Source organism: Colossoma macropomum, unplaced genomic scaffold, assembly GCF_904425465.1.
Source record: "Colossoma macropomum unplaced genomic scaffold, Colossoma_macropomum, whole genome shotgun sequence".
Classification (NCBI taxonomy): Eukaryota; Metazoa; Chordata; class Actinopteri; order Characiformes; family Serrasalmidae; genus Colossoma; species Colossoma macropomum.
In genome coordinates, this window is record NW_023494784.1 from 12,613,144 (window position 1) to 12,629,021 (window position 15,878).

A 15,878-nucleotide genomic window follows, 5' to 3' on the forward strand; every position below is an offset into this window, starting at 1 on the left:
ATTGCACATACATTAAAATAAAGTTATATTTGCTAAATAGGCAAAAAAAAAGAAAAACATTTCTAAATGGAAAATGATTGCACAATGGTGTTTGTAGGCAACATATATATTTAAGCACTTTCTAATGGCGTAAAACTATGCATGTGATCCACAAGCTGCACCATACCAGAAAGACATTTAAAAATGCCCTTCAAGAGACATAGTGACAAAGCACAAGCTTTTAATTCTCCTTCACAAGCTCAAGTCAATTTCATTCATACTCTTCCTTTCATTATTAACTATTTCATTGTTATAAAATATGTATAATTTCCTGGTAAGTGAGGAAAATGGGTTTGTTGCCCTGTAGCAACATTGTATAACAGAGAGTTAAAAGGCTTCTTGCATCTGAAACATGAGGCCTCTGAAACGTGAGGCCTCTCACGTGTCACATTTTCTGAACACAATGCTAAAATAAAGAAAATGAAAATACTATCTTTGTCTTTACCTCAAGTGATGAGCAGGTATGTGACTAACAACAACCCAGCCATCCACATAGGCTTTCGCAAAGGGCGGAAAACCTTGCTTTTAACCACATGACGGAACTAGTTAACTTTTGCCACTGCAATGAATTTATTTCCTCATATGCTGCGTGACAGGTTACTGTAGGGCTAGAGAGCACCGGAGTTCGTTTGTGGTGTCAGTGTAAATGCTGACTGAGGTATCAGGGTGTGTCTTCTCTTCCTTTGTAACTGCAGACACTGAAAACTCTCCTGCATTAAGCAGTCTTTTAGGTTGTAAGTGTTTGACTGACTGAGGAAAAAGGTCACATCACAAATGAGGAATGATTCAGCAGTGATGACAGATTACCACAAGAAAAGCTCGTCAATCAGCCATAGCATATTTGTTGTCTGAAGCCAAGAGGCTATGATAATGTCTAACGACTATGTTTCGTGTGAGAGAAAAACTGTGTAAATTCCATTTTTTCTATGAATGTTTGATGAATAATGACAGTTTGATTAATCTTTACTTCTCCTCATCTTTATTCACCATCTCACTACCGTGATGACTAATACAGAAACATTTTTTGTAAACATTGATGCCAGTTTGAGGAAAATTAATAATGCTATAGAAAACATTTTTCTGAATATAAAAACTAGGAACAACACCAGCGAATGGTTGTTGTATATGAGTTTATTTGCATATTATATGCCGTTTAGCAATGGGATTAACCAGAGAAGCAAATCTTATCAGGTTATAACCTAGAGATTATTTGAAACATCCAGGTGTTTGCAGGGTCTATGACCAGTCGAGATCGAGTAAGGATCAAGTCTACAGAATCAAGACCCTACAAAACTGAATCATCTACAAGTCTTAACTAGTCTTTAACTGCTTCCAGTTCAATTTTCTTGGTCTTTTCCAGTTGTTTGGTGGAGTGATTTAAGAATGGTCTACACCCTGGCAGAGGCTGACAGTAAAAACGTAAAAGGGGTAAATCCTGAATGTGAATGAATTTGTTTAGTTTGTAGACAGTGATGTGCACTTTTATCCAGAGAGAAAGTCTAATCATGTTTCAGTGGAAGGATGAATGGACAAAAAACTATGTAAAACAACACCTTTAGAACATTCATTAATCAACGTGCACTGCCTGCTCTGAATAAATCCAACCAGTGCCATTTCCAGTTGGCTGAATCACACACAAACAGATGGTCTGGTTCATCATGAGTTGATTCAGTGAATGTCAGACCATGTTGGTGACAGTTAAAGGAAAGACAATACAAATAAATACAATTTTTCAAACGGTGGTTGGTCTTGGCTGAAACCAGAGACCAAAAGCAGAGACTGAGACAAGTCAGAATACAAATACTATTGAGTCCAAGAAGTCTTCCTTAATATGATGTTTAAGGCTCAGTGTGCTGCCACCTGTGCAAATATTATTTTGATTGGTACTTTATTGTACTTTAGTGTTCATAAAGCTGCATGACACCTACATAAGCCTTTCATAACAACTAATATAAACCTATATAGGTTTTTACAAATGCTGATTCCAGTAAGCATCGATTGTCATAAAGGCTGCTTTAATCAATTTCACCCCAAGAAGTGTTATGACAACTGAGGCTTCTTGGAATAGTCCTTGATAAATATCTATATAGATTTAAGTCAGATATTATTTAAGGAATGTGTAGATGTCATATAGCTTTATGAACACTGCCCTTCAGTGTTATCTTAGGCTTAGTGACATAAAGTGGCACTACTAATATATATATTGCTGGTGAAATGTAAAAGGCATGGTGTGCCCAATTTTAAGAAGGTCTTACAGTGGGGTCTAAAAGTCTGAGATTACTATTGACCACTAGAGACCACTATTATATTATAATTTGATGCAATACAAAATATCTTAAACCTGCATAGTGACCTAGAAAGAGGGCAGAATCTTGAATATTCCTTCTTCATTTAACTGAAGAATGTTCTGTGTATTTCCACTGTGCTGAAAAAAAAAAATACCAGATTTCCCACAAAACAGACCTACATATTACCACAGAGGTGAAGCTGTTTTTTAAAGGGCACTTCCATCTATTTTTCAAAATTTGTGAATAATCCAATGAGACATAAACAAAGTCATTCAGAGTGGTTTGATGCAAAATGCAAAATAGCTTTCTGTGAACTAGCTTTTAAAGACATTAACCCCTTAAATGGCCAAGACCCACTAGTAGGCCCTAAGTTTTATTACACACTTCCATGATCTAAGAATAGCACAGCCAGTTTGCACTGACGTCCCTGTAGTTACTGAATAATAAGTCTTAGAATGTAATAAAACTGGGATTTTAAGGGGTAAAATTCTTCTGGCTTGTCTGGTTCCCATCAAAACCACTATGAACAACTCTGAGCTTTAAGTTTCTCTAGAACAGAGCATTTCACATCAAATCATTCTGAATGATTTTGTTTACATGCCAACCATTGAATTAAATAGTAATGTAGCAAAGTCAGTGAAATTGTGAAAATTGTGACAGCAGGGTTAGATGAGGGCAGATGGTTTAGGCCATACCTTTGTGTGTCTGTGTCTCTGCGATGCCGGTGGCTCTTGGATGTGGAATATGCTCGGATGGTTCTGTCTGCGTAAGACTTGTTGGAGCAGGAGCTGTCAGTGTTGCACATGAGCGTCTGCAGGAAGGGGAAGAAGCCTGCGCTCGGGAGGTTCCGCGGGGCCACATAGCCTGAAAAGAGTAGAGGAAAGGTTTAGTGAGGCCTATAAGGATTTTCCTGAATACAAAATACATTATGATCTGAATATTTTCTCCCTCTGAATTTGTCCTCATGTAGGGCTTCTCAAAATGAAATGTTCTTTGGTCTTCCTCTCATGGCAGGCACACCAGATAGAGCAGGAGAACTACACATAGAAGAGCAAGCTAGTGAGGAACACCTGAGAGAGAGAATGAAAGAACTTTACAGATGATATTGTTTATCTGTAGACTATTTAATTGTGATAGCATTTGGGTGTTTTGGACTGGTTCAATGTTGTGGTCTGAGGCCACTGACTTATTGCTTTCTCTAAACAGACCCACAAACGAAACAAACTCAGACAGCGTCCCGAGGTGGTCTCAATACAGTTCGTTTGTAGTTCATTTTGTGGTCCGATTGATCCATGCTGTGCAAAAATACCCTAGTCTGGTTAGTGTTGCTTTATGGTTAAAGAACATTGAGGCTTAGCACACACCTAATGTTACTCTCAGAACAAAATATTGTATCTACATTTTTTATAGGTTTTTATTTTTGTTTTTTTATAGAATTTGAAAAAGCCAGCTGTCCTTAACCATGTGTTAAAATGTCATTAAGACTAATGGATCAATAGCTAAAAAAATAATTGGGAAAAAAATTCATTAGCTTCTGTTCAGAGTTAAGAAAGTTTTTCTTCTTCTCCTGTGAAGTTTTTTCATGATAGTGACAATATTCAGATGCAGTCTTCTATTACTTAGTGGGTAAAAGCAAATTACTCAGGAGAAACGGTTTGTGTGCTCTCATGAAGACAAAGCAGCACTAGCATGTTACAGCAATAAGCCACAAGAGGTTGTGTGTTACAGTGAGTTTATCACAATTAAATGGTGTTGTTAGGCACAATGTGACACAAAGTTAAACTCCACTAGTGGTTAAATCACTCCACACAGCCTTTTTGCTTTTATAAAACTGTGACAACCAAAACAATACAATGTAAAAGTATGCATTACAATGACATATATATTATAATACAATGCAATGTTCAATAAAATAAATTTAGATCAAAGATTATTCCATGAACAAGAGTAACCATTGCATATTATACAGAATTCAGTTGATGTTTGCAGCCATATGGATCTATAACAAGGTATTTTACCGCAGCTCAGCAATTCAGACTTTAGATGTAGAAGTATGTTATGTACAGAACTTTAACAACCCATGATTTAGAGCTACCCAACTGGTGTCTCAGTCCAAGAGGAGTTCAGCTGTCAACAAGTTGTCTGAGATCTCATCAGTGCTAAAAAAAGGACAGGAAGATAACAAAGTTTTAAAAGTTCACGTACATTGTTAACACAAAAAGCACTGATGTCAGTTCTCTTTCATGTTCACTGTAACAGGACTGATTTTGCTGATATGCTCTTTTACTTCAGGGAATTTCTCATTTGTTTCTCGGCGTTTCTTCACTTCTGAGTTTTGACAGTGATAGGTCCTCTGACCCATAATCATGCCCACTCAACAAACCATGGAAAGTCCCCAACATGGTGGAACACATTGCATCAATTGTAACATAACACTGTCTACATGTGCAATAATGCACAATTATTCCATACAGTGTCCCGAAACACCCCAGGTAAGGCAATCTGCAGCTCAGCGATGCTCATGTCATAAGCCAAATTGTGAGATGTGATTTTAGCTTACAAAACTGTTCCTACTTGATGATATTAAATTCCTGACACCTCAGCACATCTCAGGGAAGGACATTCAGTCAGAACAAAATCCTTTAGTCTATTCCAACAATAAGAGTTTTATATAAAGTTCTCAAGATTGAAAGCGCCATAACAGAGAAACCTGGCTGAGGTGGGAAAGTTCCAGAATCAGATCGTACAAAGCATAGAGAATAGCAAACATGGAGTGAGTTGAAAATCAAATATTTCTGTTGCATTACAAAACTATAGGAATTAGTGATGTACATGAGTACTTGAGGACAGTTTACAGTTTGAGATGCCAGTGTTCGAATACTAAAACCACTGTTTAAGAACTCATTTTGCTTAGTCACAAAAATATGGAGAAATATTCTGGCATCAATTCAATAATATGTTTATTATTTTCAATTATTATTTTTTATTATGTTTTAATGGGACTGTAAAATGTGACAGTTTGGCTTGCACTTGCGAGTAAGTATGCATATTGTATGTATATGCACTTTTTGTAAGTCGCTCTGGATAAGATCGTCTGCTAAATGCTGTAAATGTAAATGTATGCAAATGTTCTGTAGCAAACTTCATACAAGCTTTAACCTGCCTTTTAATATATATAATAATAATGAAGTCTTCCAGCGTGATCACAAATGGAGACTGTGGTGGTGAAGTGCGTTGCCTATTGTTTTTTCCGTGATGACTGTACCTGCTGCTTCCAGGTCTTTCTGGAGCTCTTTTTTGAGTGGTCCTTGGCTCTTGGGCTAATCTTCTGACTAACTTTCCGACTACCTAGTCGAAAATCTTGTGAAAAACTTAGGAGAAGTTTTTATTGAGTGGAAAGTTACAATTTCTTTGGCAGTGTAGTTTTACTCAGTCAGTTCCAATGTCTGGTCTAAATTTCATTTGAATAGCTTCACTAGAAACATGTTTGACAAAAAATCCACACTGTTCATCCTCAGAAGACATGTTCGGTGCATCTTTCAACTTTTTTACTGAGTTCTCTTTGAATACTCTTTCAGCGCCCTGGCATTCATTAGATTCATCTGCTCAGGGAAGAGTTTTGAAACACAACCCACATTACGAAATGTTCTTCCACATGTTGTGTGCAATTACACATTTCCACCAGAGAGGTCTCCAAATCCCCAAGTCTTACATAGTGCACCTTTAAAGTGTAGTTTGTCTCGATAAACTCGATAAAATGTTAAGTTCATGTCCTTTTTTTTACAAGAAATCACAAGACCTTATATAGAGAAGCATAATAAAAGAACTTGTGGTCATGTGAACTTGTCAGTTCAACACTCCAGACTTAAAAGCTGTCACAAGTTGTGAAATGTTTGTGAAGCAAATACATTTTGACAGCACCTAATCTTAAGCTAAGAAATATACTTTCGCCTGATTAAAATTTAATTTATCTAGTCCTGCCTGCTGATATCAGCATTTGCACAAGCCAAATTCTACAAAACAAACTGCTTAAACACAAGAAAGTTCCTGAAACATTTCACGCAGTTATTACTTATAGGAGTCAATATTGGGTAAGTGACTGGAGTCAGTCCAGCATCACACCACACTATTCATTTGTCATGCTTTGTTGAGTAGAATGAGACTGGAAAGTAGTGAGGGGCATCACACTTGTTACACTGCACTGCATACATTTTATTTTAACCCCTTAAATGACCAGGGCCCATTACACACTTCTACAACCTAAGATATTTATAACCTAATAGCTCAGCCAGTTTGTATTGAGGTCCCTATAGTTGCTGAATAATAGAATGTCATAAGCCTGGGAGTTTAAGAGGTTAAGATACTGTAAAGTTAAGATGCACAATGTATTTTACCAACATTCAAAAGAATTGTAAAAGTTCACAATGCTAATGTTGCATGCATCATTGAGCTCTTCCTTTGAGATTAATAAGAAGTTATAGGGGGTAAATTATTAATGGATGAAATATACATGTGTCAACCTCTGCAGACAATAACCTTTGCATTCACAGCCTCCAAATTGTATAGTACTCTAGTATTTCTACCATCACAAGCATTAGCAACCACAGAAATGTATCCGTATTATACTGGATTGTCCATATCCCATTGTTAAACAGGTATAACTCAAAACCTATGAAACAACATATTTTATAAGGCGAAATGAAATGGGTTGACCCCTATTGAGATATATGTATCTATTGAGGTATATGATGGGAACCAAGAGCATGTATGGCTTTAGTACTGTTTGGAAAGGAAAACAAAGTAAAGAAAAGAAAAGAAAAGAAAAAGAAGGAAAGTAAAAGAAATCAGTGTTAGCTTTTGGCTAAATACATCCAAGAATCCTGTTGAACAATAATGTGGCCGTGTATCCATCACATGAGTTCTCATGCAAGAACAGCCACAAATGAATTGGTAGTAGCTCTATTCAAGGGTTCATTACTGAAAGAGTCACTGTAAGACATACAAGGTAAAATAAATTGTTGCTGTCAAATATATTGTTGCTATATGTTTTTGTCATTTTTTTATAAGTTTTTTTTTTCCTTCTCCTGTAAAGTTACCATTTTGGAGATGTGAGGAAAGCAGCAGTGTGTTAATGCTAATCAAAAAATGTTCATTTGCACCAGCTATAGCTTAGCACTACCATACTATTACTTTTTTGTGTTTCAGTTATTCCGACACCATTGATGACACTCCCATAGCTTTAGTCATAGTATTATTAATATCAGATTTCACCTGCAGGTGAAAATTCACTGTGTCTGCTTAAATGTCCCATATGTTATATCTTTCACAATTTCAGAGGGAATACCTTCAGCACAAAACTACCTTTCAAAGAGTTGCTATGAAGATTTACTCTTTACAATTAAGAGCCTGCATTACAACATAATTCCTAGTTCCAACATAAATTATACATCTGGCAGTCTAGTATTGCATGAAATATGAATTATGGGAATTAAAGAACAGCGAAGTTGCCAGTATGCTATTTGAATTTGTCTTCCACATTTATTCCATTAACATTCACACTGTTTAGGACAGTTAAAATACACTTATGATGCATATAAATGACTGTAAAGTACATTTCAGAGAACATTGTTTTTGACTTTTGTCTTGTATTACCACTGCATAGTCTAAATAGTTTGATTTGAAGGCTGGGTAGGGTAAGTGTCAAGGCTCAGTTCAGCTTTTAAAACTGTGTGGAGGATATGTGATAACTACAGAGGAAGAGAACACACATCAGTAATATATTTTGATCAGTACTGTTTTGAATAAGTCACGTTTCATTCATAACCTGAAACAGAAGGTTCAGCATTGTAGTGGAACGGTCTGTTTTGTGGATGCTACTCAGATCTCTTAAAACAGTTGATGTCAGCCAATGACTGGCTGTTTAGTCTGTGCCTTTTTCCCTGTACTGAAAGCACTATTTTGAGTTCATAGAAAAACATTTTTTCTAGAAAATGGAGATAAGATAGGCGCCAGATAAGGAATGCGGTCATACTTGATTCCACTGAGGAGATGCTGATCTCAACCTCAAAGTTCAAAAATCAGCAAACCTTAAACTTGGTATATCTAGCTGTAGCTACTGTTCTTAGATGGTTCTTGGTGGGGTTTTAGGGTACATCTCTTCAATAAAACAAAAAATTTCTCCTGAATGGTTGCTTAAGATTATTGGTAAGCATGCTTGAAGAACCATTTCAACACTGCAATGACATGGACGATCCCGAGGCAGCTTGAGTTTGAATGAGATGAGCTAAGCAGGTCTGTATTTTTCATTTCATTTGAACTAGGTTTGGTCTTTGATGTCATGAACTAAGTAGCTAATTGGTTTTCTTGAAGGCTGTGTTGAAACCCTCGAGTTTAGCGAACCACTTGCTCTTAACAGAACCACTAAGACAGATTTGAGAGGTTTTCCTCTAGAAACTATAGTTTAAAAAAGCCACAAAGTTTTTGAGAATTATTGACAACTAACCTACATATAAACATTTTTGCACTTGGTGCCATCAGGAGGCTCAAACATATCCATATCTAAAGCAGCAACACATATAAAGAAGTTCTTTCCTCCATTTCTCAGCCCAAAGTTACAAGTTAACACCATTCATTTATGTTTCAGCTTTTTATTCCAACATGACTCATCGTTTCCTGAGCAACAAGACAAAAACGATCCTCATGGGAGGGAGATCTGGGACATGGGACTGAAAGCACGGCTCCACTGAAAGAGGCTCTGCTTTCAGCCATTACTTTCATCATCCCCCTCCCGTCTGCTCAAGGTAAAGCCCATTTAACCACCTGTATATGTTCAAAAGTAACCATACATTTTCCACGTAAGCAAATATTGCTTTTGTTCAGAAAGACGGGCGCAGAGGCCCCTTGCTTTTAAATCTCTGCACATGTTCAGTCCAGATATGGAGCTGACCTCTGATCAGCTAACGTTGAAATACCTTGGCGCAAATTCCCTTGATGTTGGGTATCTGGGTAATCCATCTTAGCCTAGACGAGGGCTTTACAAAAGAGGAAGGAGACCACACAAAACACACTGATACCCAAGAGAACTCTATCATGAGTCAACAACACTGTGAGCAAGAACAATATCCCAGTGGACCTTTATGCTAAGCAGCTACAGTACAAGGAAAACACCATTTAACTTAAGGTTTTTCAATCCTCTTGGTATCCACACAAACAATAAGTGGAAAGAACCACCATGACTGCAAAATGTTGTAAATACTAAACACTATTATGCATAATCATTGATTCTAGATTACATAACAATTAGTAATTGTGTCTATGAATGGGGATCTAGGATTAGGTGTGGCTAAATAATCTGCCGTTTTCCTGCTGAAGCATGAGACGCCAAGTGTATGGAGGGCGATATGAATGTTCTCACGAGTTCGATACTGAAAAAGCACTAGCATCACATTACACCTCAATCTATGTCCTATTGTGCTTATTCAATAGAAAAAGACACTGATGTTTCGTTCATTAATAGCAAAGAGGGGAGAAGCAGTTCTGTATGCATAGATGTGTTTCACATGAGGCATCACAGTCATATTCAGATCTTTGAGGAATTATTTCTTTTCTTTGCAAAGATAAAACATCAAATAACATATAGTTACCAAACAATTCATAGTAGTTACTGAGTAGTTACAGTGTAGTTACTGAATAATAAGTCTTAAGATTAATTACAAAATAATCAGGCTATAGTTTGATGTGCTAATGAATTCCCAAATGTATGATTCCCCAGACAGACCTTATAAGAAACCTTTTCATAAGAAAAAGGAACATTTCTTGTTGAAAATAAGGTTATCTTAGCATGTTTTTAAAGAATCTTTAGCCATAGAGTATTGTTCTTGTAAAATGACTAGACCTTTAAATTGTTGCTGTTGGGACAAAACATTGTATCTTTATTTTTTTTTTTAATTCCAGCTGCTGTTTACAATGTGTTGACATTTCAGACCATTGCATTGGTCAAAATGACTTAGAATTAAATCTTTATATTTGCTTACATTCAGAGTGAAGAATAGTTTTCTTTCTCCTGTTAATTACTGTTATAGAGATACAAGGCTTTTTTTCCGACACTGATGATATATTAGGGAACATACACTCTCAAACAGGTTTAGCTTTAACAGTGTTAACAACAGCACACTGTGTTCTTAACCACACAGCAGTACATCTGCAGTTATCATGCTGGCAATGCTGGTGTGTTACTGGACAAGTAAACTCAAGCCAATTATGTTGGAACAGTCACCTGAAGCTAAATTGCCAGCAATACTAGTAGGTCATAGCTATGCTGCTTTATCAACTATATAGGAAAGAGATGAATAACTAAATTATCATCAGCAGTACAGCCAAACTGTAGCTCCCATAGTATTACCATTGTTATAGTCCCAATGCAAAATCCACACTGATAGTTAATTTGGTCCAATGATTAGTCCAACAATTAGTCCAATGACTGGTGATTTTATTAACAAAGTTTAATAAATCGCCAGTCAATAAAATCATCAAACTTACAGGTGTCTTTGATGGTTGGGGGAAACTGTGAGCGGGTGATGGCTAAGATGATGAAGATCACCAGAGGCCAAATGAGCAGAGACAGAGACCAGCCCTGAGAACAGAATGACACAGTCTTTTCAGTTCAAATCTAACAAATTCTGTTTCTGTTTTTGTGGCTTATGGTCGTTTGTACTACAAATCTTTTGTATAGGGAACTCACCGGCTGTCTGATGACACTAAGGCCATTTTTCCACAGAAGAAGTCGAAGTTGCTGGAAGAATCCTGCCATCAGAGGAAGGATACTAACCTAGACAAGAGATAAAAAAGAAAGAAATCAGTTTCACCGAGTCTTTGCAATTAACATTCAAGAAAACAGTGGAATCATGTTCTTGCTCCACACTGTTAGAAGGAAAGGGTTCTGAAAACTGCTTTGGAAATACAAAGGTTGAGACCTGTAAGGCTGGTTTTACGTGGTGAAACCTTCATACAACTTTAGTTGCTTGAAACCTTCATGAAACGAAATTGCTTTTGAGTTGCATGAGGTAAAGCAGTTGAAACTCAGCTGTAACAGTTGCAAGCCTCTCAACTTTGTGAAACTAGTTTCATGAAACTGCCAAGCAAAATGCCAATAATGCACCAAGTGATTACATCAAAAGACATTCTTTCAAACCATTTATTTCACCATGCACATAAAACTAAAACAGGAGATGGTTAAAATATAAGTTTTTACAGAATCGGAGACTTAGCCGAGGTCTGACTGAGTCTTTTAGGACAGAATAAGCAAGACCTCAAGTAGGCTGTAACCATAATGGCTACTTAAACACTCAACAGGTGAAAAACTCAAATATGTACTAGTAAGAACCTGAGATGTATAGATAAAAGACAGATATAGAGATATAGAATATAAAAAGAATGGCAATGACAGTTGTAATGACAGCTGCCGTGCACAAATGATACAGAAAAGTAAAAATTGCAAAAAATCAAGATTTTTTCTTTGGACAGCGGTGATATGAAAAAATGTGTGGCCTCAATTGATCAATTTTACCTTGCAGTTGCATGCAACTACATAATCTCACTATGTAAAGCAGCTCATGAACTGTGTTGATATTAAAGCACATACTAAAATGGTTTTTGATCATTTGAAGATGTGATTGCTTTAAATTGGTTCTGTGAATGGTTGCACATGAACAAATTATGTTGCATCACTTACTGTCTTTCAGTTTTACTTCTTTTGGCAAGAACTGTCTTATGTAAAATATGATGTAAAACATTTCATTCATGTGCATCCATTAGACACATCATGCAAATCCAAAGCACTGTTTATTTTCAGTAGGGAAAGCTGGGGAGAGTTGTAACACAAGATAAGTGATAACTTCCCCAGCTACAGTGGTGATAAAGCTATTGTAAGCACATAAGACCCTCTCAAGTTAAAACACTTTAGGTGAAACCCTGATGTGTATACATAACAAAAAACAGATTTTAAAGTAAGAACGTAAAATTTCACACCTTGGTTATATAAACTGGTTAGAACTCAGATTAATGCAGGTTGTATGTTCTAATTAATACGGTGTAAATCAGGAGTTTCTCTAGTTTAGTTTGATGTTTAATATGTATGTTAGTTTAAAACATACATGCTAAAAACTCAGCCATGTCATGACTTTGGATGGGGGAACGGGGCTCACAGAGATTAGAGAACACATTGCATTTCTGCCTACATTGAAATTTTGAAAAGTGAAACGTTTTACAGTTTTACAAAACAATTGGTAACATTTTATTTTGATTGCCCTCTATAGATGCTTTGTAGATGCTCTGCTTGTCTTTAACTAACTTTCAACTAAATATCTTGTAAAATAAAACTGAACTTGAAGCTGAGTGTGATAGATTCTATTCAATCTAACCCTAAACCTAAACCTTACATTAACACAAAACCTACACCCACTCCTAAACCCAACCCTTACAGTAATGGTGTTGATGATCAACGATCACCAGAGAGTTTGGTAATAATTTAAGTATCTATACATCATCTATAGGGGACTGTCAAAAGAAATTGTGACCAAATAATTAAATCATAATGGGCAGTTAAAGTTTAATTTCCATATGTGGACAGTATGGACTGGAGAGTGTGTGTTTACTACAAACTACATCAAACTCTTTTTTTTCTTAAAAGCAAAGAAGATTTCATTTCCCCCGATGTGCTTTATCTAAAAACATAAAGTGTACTTGACAAATGTAGCTAAATAAGAACTTTCATTAATATTACATTGTGGACATGTTTAATATCACTATAACAACCTACTCCATCTACTGTTACAACCACACTGGTCGTATGGTACACTGTAAAAAATGGCTTATCAGATCTACTTAAAAAATTACTTCATGTTGTTACAAGTAAATTAAATAATTTTATTCAACCTAAATAAAATCTTTGAATGAACGATTCTTTCAAAGTAATATTGTGAGTTGAATAAAACTAGTTCAAATAGTCGTTACCACATGAAGTCATTTTTAAGTAGATCTGACGAACCACTTTTCACAGTGTAGGTTGTAACAATCTTTGTATTTGACATCAACTTGTTTGTCTAACCAGTAGATCTGTATTTGTATACCATTGTTATTTGTAACAAACAAATATGAGTATCTTATATTGAAATTTGAAAAATACAACACAAACAACTATAGAAGCTGAGACTTAGCCTAAATAGCGAAGACCCAAAGTTTTATTACACACTTGTATAACCTAAGAATGGTTCAGCCAGTTTGCACTGAAGACCATGTAGTTACTCAATAGTAGGCCTAAGTCTAAACTTTTAAGGGGTTAAAGTGCGTTCTGTTATATCTAAGCCCAACGTCTTCCTTTAACCTTACAATATATAGTAAAAAGTTTGGTTCCCCAGTCAAATTACATGTTTTGACTTTTTCACTTGACTTAGAAAATAAGTTAAAACATCTTCTACAGAGAACATACTTCTGCATTTTTAAGTGGAATTATTGTTTTTCTACTGAATTGATCATATTGGGAAAAACAATTGCCTGTGCAAAAGTTATGGCATATTTAATATTTTATGCTTTTTTCCCAATATTTTAAATTCAGCAAATACAGACACACTTACACTCGTTCTCTGTAAAGGATGTGTTCACTTCTTCTCATTTAGAAAATCAACGAAACATAATACGATCAACACTCTGCTGAATATATTGGATAGTACGAGAATCATGACTCTCAAGGCATTTAAGGAACAATTTAAGGAGCATTTTGACGTTTATGGCTTTCATTCTGATCAGACAAACAAACAAATAAACTAGATTTCCATATCATTTTATGTTTCAGATCATCCTTTGATGAAGGCTACATGTCCACAACTGAGGATAAAAGGTTGATTACAGTGAAAAATTATGCTAACGCTAAGCAAATATCTAAACACTGTCTTTAATGCTTAGAACTACACAGTCAACATGCAGGTCCTGGTTTCTGCTTTCTCTTCGACATGAATTCATTTTTATTGTACACGGTACACTCTGAAAAATAAAGGAAGCCAAAAGAGTATCTTCAGAGTGATGCCATGTTTGGTTCCCACTAAGGGCCTTTCAGTAGCCGGTTCCTTAAAGAACCATTTTTGCACTTGAAATAACCTTTTCTAAAAAACTAAAACTAAAAAAGTTCTAAAAAACTTTCCACATAATGAAAAGCATCTAGATCAATTAAAGCAAACAACCATTTAGGAACCTTCATTTTTAGGAGTGTATATGAAAGAGAGAAAAACGATTAGAAATAATTAATTAATTAGTCCCAGACTACACAGCATCCAGGAATAGGCTTAATAGGCCAGGAATGGGCTTAATGCTGTCCTAGAAACTGACCTCTTAAGCATTTCTTTTAAGTGAAATGAGTCTAAAACTTAAAATCTTCCCACTTTCCACTTAAACATTTCCCTGAGGAGATTTTACACAGCTCACTTGAGGTAAAGGCCAAAATTCACAGATGTTTCATATGAGTCACCACAGATTTTCCAGAGGACACTGATATTGTAAAATCAAACCTACCAAAAACACAATAACTTAAGAATTGCACACTTGCATGTAATTTTCCATAATAATATAAATAGATAATAATACAATTATGTTATTATAATGATTATTTTTATGATTATTGTTATAATAACAATACTAACTCACTGGCTCATACAGCTGATTTCAACCACTTTCTTTCTACACTTCTGTTAAACATAATTCAATATATTTATACACATCTATACGCCACTGCCTTTTTTGTACTAATAACCTAATTATCATTATCATTATCATAGTAGAAAAGCAGTAGGCTTTTCTGCCAAGGAAAAAATGTTGCATCTCCCATGAGTTTCATCACTGATGCTTAGATTCGGGAACAAATCTCCAGCAACCTTCTCCACAGAAAAAGCTGACAACTCCAACTGAGGCATATATTATCATTCACAATGAATGAGACCATGAGGAACATGAAAAATGAATTAAAATGAGTTACTGTACCTTGTTTTCTACAGGACTGGTTAATCGTTATGGAAAATAATACATGCGGTGAGTAAAGAGCATTTTGCCTGCTGGGTAAATCCTAACAGAAAGTGCTCCCCATGTGAGACCTCCACCTGACTGAATATAAAACAGCAGCAGAAAGGAAGGAAATAATAAATAAAAACTGTTCCAACAGGAGTTAACTGTGTAGGAACCTCCGCGATTCACACGTCTGTGGCTGAAACCTGATACAAGGCAATACTGAGCACAGACGGGTACTCTCTATAGACTGTTGCACTCATGAGCAATGGGCACGCCTGCTGCCTCGCTCTCACTCTTTCTCTCACTCTCTCTCTACCTGCCTGGCCGGTTTGTTTACTAATCACATCATTCTGTGTGCTTGTGTGTAGGGGTGTGTGTTTCTTACAGAAAGAAAACCACGTCTGTAAGGTTGGATTATTGTTCTTATTGTTCTTATTGTTATTACCAGTAATAATGATTAACAACAGCAACAACAACAACGACAACATGATGCTACACTAC

General features: G+C 36.0%; 1 protein-coding gene across 1 annotated transcript in view; it reads right to left on the reverse strand.

Annotated features, from left to right (window-relative positions):
* The window catches only part of LOC118809395, a 41,517-nt gene extending 25,847 nt beyond the window's left edge, over positions 1-15,670 (reverse strand). The window contains exons 1-4 of the mRNA XM_036572674.1: positions 15,354-15,670; positions 11,068-11,154; positions 10,866-10,959; positions 3,023-3,191 (exon numbers count right to left, since the gene is read on the reverse strand). Coding sequence (XP_036428567.1) covers positions 3,023-3,191; positions 10,866-10,959; positions 11,068-11,136 — 332 coding nt within the window. The 5' untranslated portion in view covers positions 11,137-11,154; positions 15,354-15,670. The remainder of the gene's footprint in view (positions 1-3,022; positions 3,192-10,865; positions 10,960-11,067; positions 11,155-15,353) is intronic.
* Positions 15,671-15,878: the final 208 nt, after the last annotated feature.